At 34.6% G+C, this 10,993-nt stretch overlaps 3 protein-coding genes across 3 annotated transcripts in view; all 3 read right to left on the reverse strand.

Annotated features, from left to right (window-relative positions):
- Nucleotides 1-1,988: 1,988 nt before the first annotated feature.
- On the reverse strand, nucleotides 1,989-3,308 carry LOC112455667 (proteasome subunit alpha type-3). Its single transcript, XM_025017729.1, has 4 exons — nucleotides 3,150-3,308; nucleotides 2,976-3,058; nucleotides 2,414-2,805; nucleotides 1,989-2,335 (listed from the first exon to the last, which is right to left on the reverse strand). The coding sequence occupies exons 1-4, from the start codon at nucleotides 3,168-3,170 to the stop codon at nucleotides 2,067-2,069; spliced, it is 765 nt and encodes a 254-aa protein (XP_024873497.1). The 5' UTR covers nucleotides 3,171-3,308; the 3' UTR covers nucleotides 1,989-2,066.
- A 1,724-nt stretch (nucleotides 3,309-5,032) lies between these two features.
- LOC112455668 lies at nucleotides 5,033-7,036 on the reverse strand. The gene is made up of 4 exons (XM_025017730.1): nucleotides 6,838-7,036; nucleotides 6,369-6,480; nucleotides 6,010-6,163; nucleotides 5,033-5,243 (listed from the first exon to the last, which is right to left on the reverse strand). Exons 1-4 carry the CDS (start codon nucleotides 7,009-7,011, stop codon nucleotides 5,099-5,101), a joined length of 585 nt encoding a protein of 194 aa, XP_024873498.1. The 5' UTR covers nucleotides 7,012-7,036; the 3' UTR covers nucleotides 5,033-5,098.
- LOC112455666 (odorant receptor 13a-like) overlaps nucleotides 6,962-10,993 on the reverse strand; it is a 7,418-nt gene continuing 3,386 nt past the window's right edge. The window contains exons 6-7 of the mRNA XM_025017728.1: nucleotides 9,477-9,632; nucleotides 6,962-7,049 (exon numbers count right to left, since the gene is read on the reverse strand). Of these exons, the coding sequence (XP_024873496.1) occupies nucleotides 7,008-7,049; nucleotides 9,477-9,632 (198 nt within the window). The 3' untranslated portion in view covers nucleotides 6,962-7,007. The remainder of the gene's footprint in view (nucleotides 7,050-9,476; nucleotides 9,633-10,993) is intronic.

Consider the following 10,993-nt stretch of genomic DNA (forward strand, 5'->3'; position numbering starts at 1 on the left):
TGGTGAAGGTTGCATGGTATCGCGATGGTGAAGGTTAATTGTTGCAGTTTTTGTAAATTCCTCAATTAAATTGTATCGAATGTACGAAGTCTGTTCAAAAAGTTCTCGAACTTTTTTATAATTTTTTATAATTTACTTACAACTTATTCAGCCATATTTCCTTCGAAATATGTTCTTTCTCGATTGATACATCACTCCCAGCGCTGTTTCACTTCTAGAAGCGGTCCTGGTACGCAATTTTCGGGATCGCGCGTAAGTCCGTCTGCAAATTTTCCTTGATACCTTCAAGTGTCGAATTCTTTGTCCTTTCAACGTGGATTTCGTTTTGAAAAAAGAAAAAGTTCGTGAAGGCCAGGTCGAGAAAATGTCAGGAGAAAAAGACCTGAACTGTAGAAAGACATTTCATATGGTTCCTTCAACACGATAAACACGCTCGTGCACGCATCGCTGCTGATTCGTCACTTCTGCACTAAAACAAAGATGATTGTGCTTCCTCAGTCTCTCTCTTTTCACGACCTGGCCCTCGTGAACTTTTTTCTTTTTCCAAAATTGAAATTTGTAAGCATACCCCTAAAAATTGAAGTTTGAGAACTTTTTGAACAGACCTTGCACATCATGAAAAAGCTGGACAAAATCTCGCATGTGACAAAAATACTCGTGCTTTACGCTTGTTATCGGGATTATTTCAATCTCACTGCTTGTTATTAAGTACATAACGATCGTATTTTTAGAATAAGCCGATTATCACAGTCAATTGAAAGGAAAAATTGAAGGATTGCAAAAATAATTCATATTTATTGACAAAAATTTAGCGAAATTATTTTAATTCTTTTGCAAATATGCCGCATATACTTGACTAAAAGATTAAATAAAATAATGCACCAAATCAGGATTTTTTATAGTTATTATTTATAATTAAAAAAATATATGCTAAAGTGCAGCATTCAAGTGGCAATGACAGTAAATATCAAAAGGCTTTTAAAAATTCCTTTGAGAAAACATCACAAAATATGAACAGAAAAAGATAAAATTAGAATCCGAAATTAAATTGTTAGATTATAATTAGCAATAAAAGTACATAAAGATATCATTATTTATTGGACGTTAAATAATTTTTTATATACAAAATACAGTTTATTTTAAACTAAAGACGATATTCTTTATTTAGAGAGAATGCTGAACAGCTCAGACTGCTAGAGCTTAGAGCAGTCGCCGGTCAAGCAAAAGATTTAGGTTTAATTGTCAGACTTGCTACGTCGCGTATATGATTATGAATTTTGTAAAAAATATTCGACTGAAATAGAAGCAAAATGTCTGAAACATGAACTTAATCCTGAGCGGTTAACCAGAGATAAGCAAATCCTGGTATATTGAATTGTCCCTTGGAAAGCAGAAATTTCCAGACAGTAACGATAAATAAGGTTTAAACGGGATAATTACATAGCTCTGTATGAAAGCGACTCATAGTTAGAGGATCCCGAATTCTCGACCTTCATTTCATTGTGGTCGCCGCGTGTGCCTTTACTATAACAGCAGCCTGACACTATACTAATTAGCTGCGCGCAGACAAACGCACTTTTGTTCTAAGTTTATAAACAAATTCAGCAAAAGTATTCATTGGCTTCGTCGGTCAATCGACCCTCTCATCAAGAATCGAATTGGACATATATGCATGTATCGGTTTTGTAAAAGAATAATTGAGAATTAAAGGATATAAGAAAAGGTATGAGGTGAGTGGATACCAATCCCAGGAATTTGTTTCATTCTATAAAACTAAGTGTACGAATTGTAAGATTTAAAACAAGCTCAATTCTCCAAAGTAGAGATTAGAGATTGAGCAAGGAGCTTGCAACCCGTTTCCATAAAAATTGCAATTGTAACGAAACCAAAAAAAGCCATGGCTTTTCAGAAACTGTAGCATTTGTAAGAATAGCATAATACATTCTTTACTCTTGCTTCGATAATTGAAAATCACAAATCAGTGCATATAATTGTGTGTATTAATGTTATATTTAATATTATCGCTTACAATACAAAGAATTTTAACGGCAGTATTCATAAACGTTTTACATATCCTCGGTATCGCTGTCCGAATCTTCCGCCATTGCCTGCCGTGCCTTCGTTTCGGCCTCAGTTTTTAGATCAGCCGGCACACGTTCGTGCCTCCCGTTAGTATGTGTACCAACCCAACTCATTTCCAATTCGAATTGTTTATCCTTTAGCTCGTCGTGGACAAGGTAAATGATACGCGCAGCTTCCTTAACCAAATCTTTACACGTCATCTCTGGTAACTTCAATTTTTCAATTTCCGTCTTTGCTGACTGTTTCGCTTTACCTAGGACAATATAACCACAGAATATATAAATTTCCGTCTATACTGTCCAATTTCTTTTACTACAGATATTTCACTTACCCACTGCGCAACCGTAATAACCATACGATACTCCCGATGGGTCGATCATATACAACGCTGGACCGTCTGTCTCGTAAGCACTGAGCAGGATGGAACAACCGTACGGACGTACCGCGGAATACAAAGTGTATGCGTGCATGTACATGGATACTCTTTCGTTCAAATACTTCAATGGAATACCGACTCCGTACTGTGCCTTGTAACTAGCAGCCTCTGACCTCGCGGTCTCCGCGATCTGTCTCGCGTCAGATATTATGCCAGATACCGCCATACCAACGTGCTGATCTATGTTAAATATCCGTTTATTAGCACCTGCCTCATAGAGCTTCGACGTTACTATCTTCTCGACGGCAAACACCACGCCATCCTTCCCTCGCAACCCAATAACCGTCCTGCAACAAGAATATAATCACACACATAAAATGTAAAGCATACGCGTGTATTCTTCCTCATTAATATCTTAGGTATTCTACACGTCGCATTGATTTCCGCTATAACGTTGTCATACGCGAGTACTGCTTCGATCGATTTTATGTGAGAGTCCACGAAGGACAAAACTTACCCTCCATTTTCCACAGCTTTCTGAGCGTATTCCACTTGAAACACACGTCCGTCTGGCGAAAATTGCGAGGCGGACAGATCGTACTGGAACGAAAGTCAGGTTAGGATCTCGAGCGTCAAGCGTGTCAACGCCACATTTCGCAATCGCGTATCGAGCAACGTGCGGCATACTCACTCCTGTGCCAATAGAACTCATCTCTCAAAAGGTACTGTATCGGAAGCGTCGATTAGCAGCCGAAATACGAAAAATTATTTACGCGTCCGTCTCGACGTGACCAGGCGAAAATCAAACAAGTCAGCAGTGTCAACACTTGCGCCAATCTGCGGTCAGCGGTGGTGATGGTGACTGGTCACCGCGACTGTCAGAATAGGTTAGGCTAGGCTGGTTAGGCAGCGGCGCGCTCTCAGCGTCGTCTGGTGACAAAAATTACAAGCAAATGTACGAGATCCATACGAGATGTGCTCGGCGCAATAATTAACGAATGATTTCGTCTTCATCGAAGTTCGTCAAAGTTATCAATATCGTGACACAAGTCATTTCCTTTGTGTAGTAAGTAAGATTCTCTATCAAATCTAACCGTAGTTTCTTTCGTGGCATTGCTATATCTGTTTTCAGGGAGGCAAGAATTTAAGCTACAGAAATGAATGCGATGTTAATTGCAAATACAGCTCCGGTTATTCGCGCGATAAAAATGGAGTTCTTTTTTTTCCGTTTGCGTTGATTATATTTGACTCGTTTAAATTGAAATTGTGAGAGTCATTTGAATGAGGCTATTTGAGTCTTAAGTGGTTATTATATTCCAGTGTAATTTGAAAGTCCGAATTAATATCCCCAGATAACAGGATGACGTCTAAAAGACATATTAAGACGTTTTTAGACGTTATTAATACGTCATTTAATGTCACTCTGCTACCTAGGTCCTAGGATATAGCAACACCGAGTGAGCAATTAAGGGAGGGACAGAGAGAGAGAGAGAGAGAGAATATTTAACAAATAAATACATGTATTATATATTATTATATTGTATAATAAAATGTCAGATTCTCGGGAAAAAATTAAAAGTTTTAACAGTTGAAAGTTTAATCTTTAAATCATGTGACAATTTTTTATGACAATTGTACATATGTTATTTGTAAATAATTTTTCTATCTTCTATTATATATGCGCCCAGATAGCTAAGCCTGCGAAGACAGATTCTAGGGCCGCAGAGCCTACAGTAAATTTCTGATGTCAGTATATAATTAGGTAACAAAAATTACACACAGAAGATGCTTTATCAGACGATGTCAAATTGTTATCAGTCTGCTCATATTACCTATCAGCAGGTTCTGTCGACAGAACACGAGCTTAATTTTGATGTGGGATTTTGATTTCAATTCAATTCAAATTTGCTGCCAATCTGCGCATGCTGCTAATTTTGTTTACTGGGTGCATATGTAGTCATGTAGTCACATTAAATTATGTGTTCTCATATGCAAATTAGAAGCCATTTCCATGCTGACACCACATTGATTTAATTACATTCTGCATGTCGTTAATTATGGAGAAATATTCGGATATAATTGATAATTGATCATTCTATTTCATTATTTCCTATTGAATATTCAACACATTGCAGTAGCGTTAAATAGTAATTTAAATTAATAATGAAAATATATATATTTGTAGCATGTAACAATTGAAAAATTAAAAGTTTTTTCAATACGTTATTATTCGAAAAACAGTATTCTTTTTTAAACATATTTTTTTAGAAATTTACGTTTAGAATAATGATTTAAGACGCGCGAAAGAGATTATATAATAACTTTCCGGATTTCATATTTTCTGTATAAAAACAAGGTTATAAAAAATACAATTTATATAACTCTAAAAATAATCTTTATTTTCTCATTAATATCTAATATTCTTGCTATTTTTCGTAAATTATCCCGTTATCGGATAATTACTATTCCAATTTAATAAAAATAAAATAATTTTTGCGAAAAATTAATAATTTTAAAAAATATATAAGATATAAGATAAAATATTGTTTTTAAAACAATCATCCTTATGTGCGATTTTTATAGGTTAACCTAAGAAAATAAAACAGAATTACGAAATGTTTGATAAATACGACATTTGCCTTATCGTTTTTCGCTTTGCAAGAAATTATTTATATTCTCTTTCTTGCAGCTGTACTCCGGAGGACAATGCTCGATAGTGCCGTATTCAATCGCCTTCCGAAACTCTTCCATTGTCTTCTCATAGCTGAGCTCTGCAGGTAAGCTCCTGCGGAAATGCAAATTTTTCCTGACAATATTCGTTGTTTTGTTTTCGCAGTAACGTTGCACATTATTTCCATTTTCTAAGTATGGCTCTTCTTCAAAATAACGTTTAAAGTAAGATATATTAATCACAATTATTTGATCAATTACTATTACTACGTTTACGCGAGCGTTACTTCTGTAGTAACTTACAATATATCATTCGTTTACGCGGAATAAATTATCGTAAGTTACTACAAAATCCCGTTTACGCGAAGGAATTATCGTAAGTTACTACAAAAGTAACGCTCGCGTAAACGTAGTATATGTCAATTTAATTTTAATGAAGAAAGGATTATTTTCGTATTAATAATAAGAGAATAATTATTTTATACGAGAATTATTATCTGATCATACTTAGATAATAAAAATAATTAACGAAAGAAAAGGAAGGTACATTCGAATATAAATATATATATCTGAATAACTCAAGTATTAGGTATATAACTTCTGGTCTAGAAAGTGCCCAGCGTTTCTTGATAATGACAGTATGGTGTTTTTGAATACCATAAAAGTGCCGTTTTATACCACAGAATATTTAATCACAATCTACAATAGGTGTTTTAAGTCTTAAGAAATTGTTCAATTACATTGAATTTGAGGAAAATTATTAACTGTGACTGGTCAATTTCTTAGGGCTTAGGGCTTAAAACACCTATATTATTGTAGACTTAATTTATTCAAATGCCTTATTTTCTAAAAATTTTTTTTTTAACATTTCGTATACGTACTGTGGTATCAACTTCATTGTTTGCAAGAGCATTTCTGCCGCGCCGAGATACTCTCTCGCAATGTGTGGCTCTTCGCAAGCTGCTCTGTACAAACAGGTGTCACCAATCAGATATCCAAGCGCTAATGCAAGTTCACCTTCCGACACGATATTTTCTGAAATTAGTAAAAACGATCATAAGTAAAAAAAGATTATGATCTTCGTGATTTTTTTCTGCGCATATTGACCGAGCTTTTATTCCAGAGGATAGAGAGACATTGATATTGCATGCAATGTAGTCAATTATTGTTAATGCAATTATCATGATATAACAAAAAGCGTGTTCGAATGAATATTAACGGTTTTATATTTCGAGATTACCATCCTCTAATTCACGTCCCTTGTAACCATGATGTCCTATATAGCCGGCACCAAACACAACCGCTTTAAGCACCAAAAGTAGCAGCAAGTTCGAGAGATTTAAATTCAGCACCTGCAACATCGCGATTACCTTTTAATTTAGTTTTGGATAGTTTAACATTCAGCGTTAAATGTTCTCGTAGGACGTAGCTTTTTTTTTAAATGAATGGCATACAAGTATAAAATCCATCTTAAATTATTCGCAGAATACTCCATTGTATTGCACATCTGCATTTCTAAACTTCAGTTTATTAAATACTCGTTTAATAAATTATCTCAAATAAATAAAATAATACTGACACATTATTGCCAATTAAACAAATTATTGACACTATTATTGAAGACTTTTCCATTTGTTCTCCAGCATTCGATTGTTTGGAAATGATCATAACGTCGGAATTCCTTATTAATAACATTTAATTTTTATTACCTGACTACTGGTCGTTGATCTTTGTATGAATTCCTTTGCGATATCAGCCAACATGGATCCGGCATAATTTTTATCGTTAGTTCTTTTGTAAGAATCTCGAATGTCGGCAGTATGAGCGCACACGCCGTAGGTTACCAGTGCGACCGATGCAAGCACTCTCGCGTTAACTATCATCTTCTTTGTCGACGACACACGTGTAATCGACAAGCCGTCTTTAACAGAAGATCGTAAATCTTAACAATCACTTAAATTGCGAATATCATTTTCGATTTGTTACGGAAAAGTATAGCAATATTTCTTGCGATATTTCTGTCTATTATATCTTATATAGACTGATATCTTTAATTCTCGAGATATATATTTCGTCATTCACAAATCGAAATACCAAGGAAAATAACGAACTTTTAACACGAACGCGTTTAAGGTCGAAGTAACGTTGCGACCTGCGTGGCAGCGTACTTTTATATTGTGGACGCGCACGTTTTGCTCTCCCGACAAAGCGTAAAGTCGCCCGGTTTATCCGCGTCCATCTGAGCACGAAGCCAGCTAACTGTCATCTTCTGATTTTCTCCATTGTGACGGTAGACCACGCAATCGTTAATGACACTCATTAACCGCTCTCCAGGCTCTTTGTCGTATACTATCCGCGCGCACTTTCCTCGCGGGTTGACGGAAATAAGCGGTGAAAGCTCATCACTCGCGCAAACTTTTACCCGAATAAAATGCCCGACGGATGGAAATAGGCGATGCACCTGTGTAAATTCGTTCGAGTGTTTGATCTGCTCGACGGCCCCTTTGTTTCGGACAAACGTTATTGGACCTTTTTTCGCGGGGAGAAAACTCACGCGATGCTGTTTCACGGAAATATATTTTACAGCGTTCTCGCGAAACACCACTGTTACAAATTCTCAAAGTAAAAACATTGAAATGTTTGTTAAAATATCAAAATCTAAAAGCACCGCTCGCAATTGTTGATATATTTCTCCATCACGAAATTTCGGCGATGTAGAACGATGAGACGTAAAATAGTGAGCGGGAGCGACGAAGCGATCCGCCCCGAGGATCGTGCACGTTGAAACTGCGAGTTATCGATCGAACATTTGCGACAGTAGAATTCGCGAGTTTCGTATATTCAGAGAACACCGTTTCGTTATATTCTCGAAACACCCCCACCGTGCCACCGTCTTTCCGTCGTAGATAGAATAATAGTTTGTCGAACATTGTAACGCGAACTGTTGCGCGTAATCACAGGTTCTATAGACTCTTTCATGAAATATGCACGCGGCGGTGTGGCACTTTGCTCTGGGTAATTCGTCCGTGGCGGATCAAGTTGCTTAAATATGCACCCGGCCGAGACCGGACAGTCTGGACGGAAAAACAAGCCGGCGAAAAAACGAGGAAAATGTTTTCCCTCAAGCTTCCGCTGCATACTTAATGTGAGATCCGGCTCCTGCACGAGGCCTCATTAATAGTCACCGTTGCGCCCTGCTATTTTCGTTTCGTCACGTCTCATCCCCTCGTCTTTCTTCCTTTCCATGTAATGCGCCTTCCACATCTCTTATTCATCGCGATCGCTTTCTGCGCACGTGCAGAAGTTGTAGAATTTGCATATTACGTCCCGAGGAAACGGTTTTTTTTTCCACGTGCAAAGACACGTTTTAATGCGAGATAAATATTACTTTGATCGCTCGATGGATTCATGTCATACCAGAATAGAATAAAAATTCAAGCTTTGCAGACCGCAAAACACAAATATGATGCAATGAAATGATTTTGTATTCGTGTATATGCAACAATGCACAATTGAACAAAAAACACATTAGCACATTAATAAACAAGTATAAACATTCTATTTAAATTCTTTTACCCATGACTCTTTGCGAGAATTGAAAATTAAAGGAACTGTAGAACAGGGAGGAGATATTTTAGTTTGTATTGCGTATTTGCACGTAATGTGATTGATAATGATTATTTGATTAAATTATTTCTCTCCGTTTATACATTAAACTGATAAAATGAATTTTACGGTTCATGAAATGTGAAAGGTTTTTTAGATCTCGTTATCACACATTGATTATATAATTAATAGAGTTTATTTAAGTATTAATTTATCAGAGCATTTTTTTACAATTTGTTTCGAAAATATACATTATCTCTCTGTCATAAATGATATAATTTCATTAAACAATTATCAGACATGACATGGATTATTATCGTTTCACTCAAAGGCTATTCATTGCATAGATACATGACATGTAAGCCACCGATTTCTTAAGGACCTAAAATCGATATCGATTTTGCATCCTTTGAACTTAAACTCTTTCGAATTAACACATTCTGCTATCAGTGCAATTATATATATAATTCTTTATTAGAAAAAAAACTATCAGACATAAACAATTATTTCTTCATAAAATCAAAACAGTATTTAAATTTTTTATAATACAAATTAAGAATGTACGTACGTTTATATTCATACAAAAGAGAAGAATATATAAAATTAAAATAATTAAATATATGTGATATATTGATTTAATATATAAATGTGAAATTAAATTTATTGATCAATTTATTGATCCAAAAGGGAAAAGAAGTAAAATCGATTTGATTGTAAGTTGTAACGATTTATGATTTCATACCTCGCTATAGAGCTCCCGGTTGAAAGAACAGAATCGGCCTGCGGTAATATATAATGGCGACCGAGCTCGACACATGATGATCGTTAGCAATCTCGCTTCGCGCGCTGACAAGTTGTACCAACTGCAGTCATATGCCGCGTATGCTATTTTTGTGCTCTGGAATGTCAGATTTAAAGAATCCCAAGGGAAGCATAAGTCGTAAAACACGTAGCTAACGACAAAATGTGAGAACGGTTACATTAAATATGGATAATATAATCAGAAGATGCATGATGAATCCTGTGCATGAATTAATCGGAAAACCCCACATATTAATTTTCCTTATAATAAAGCTATTTTCTTTCTTTCACATTGGACATTAGCATTTTGGATATGTGCGTTTAACACATATTATAAATTAAAAGCATGAAAGATCTAATTTATTATCTGTTTATTAAACACATATTTTTTGATTTTTCAATTTATATTACACGCACAAACTGAAATTTAATAATAATAATAATAATAATAATAATAATAACTAAAGGTCTCATGAGATTCTATAATAATACTAGAAAATAATGCATATTTTTGAGAACAATCGATCAATTAATCAATTACATAAGCCTCCATGACATCAAAGTTGTTTATCATAATTTTTATATATACATATATACAGGTTTGGAAGAAATAATTAACTAATTATTACATAAAAGAAAAAACATAAATGTTACAAAAAGAAAAACGTATTTCTCGCTTATTAACGCTTAAGGCATCATGCGTCATGCAGATTGCCTTAACACGAAAGCGTGTACCATAGTTAATGACTACACTATTCTAAAGTATAATCATTGTCGTAACGAAGCAAATAGGATCGCTTTCTAAGATAATGTTCAGCACTAGAGAATTCTAATGTCTAATTCGTGAATTTGTAATAAATTAACAACATATTTTATTGCTTGAATAACAATATTATTCACCGATACAGAATAGATCTTATATTGTCATATTGTTCTTGGAAATATGATCTAAAATATATATGTAATTTCGACAATATGATGCCGATATATCGAAATATCGGGATTTATGTCGATAAATTAATCAATAAGTGTACTATCAATAAGTGTACTACTATAGTTCATATTTGTCTGAAAATTGAATCTTGTTCTTAAAAATGTGATCCAACATATTTAACGTAGTTTCGGCATTGTGGTATCGATAAATCAAAATTTTGGGATTTACGTCGATAAAGAAATTAATAAATTATCAGCATTTGTATTTATCTGAAAATTGAATCTTATTCTTGGAAATATGATCCAAGACATACGTAGTTTTGGCAATATTGATAGATCGAAGTATCGGATTTTAAATCAATAGATTAATCAATAAATTACCAGTTTCATATTTGTCTGAAGATTGAATCTTGTTCTTGGAAATATGATCCAAATAATACCTACCAGTTTTGACAATATTTGTATTGATATATCAAAATATCGGTTTTTAAATTAATAGATCAATCAATAAATTCATATTTGTCT

Source organism: Temnothorax curvispinosus, unplaced genomic scaffold, assembly GCF_003070985.1.
Source record: "Temnothorax curvispinosus isolate PA1 unplaced genomic scaffold, ASM307098v1 QBEX01006316.1, whole genome shotgun sequence".
NCBI classification, from domain to species: Eukaryota; Metazoa; Arthropoda; class Insecta; order Hymenoptera; family Formicidae; genus Temnothorax; species Temnothorax curvispinosus.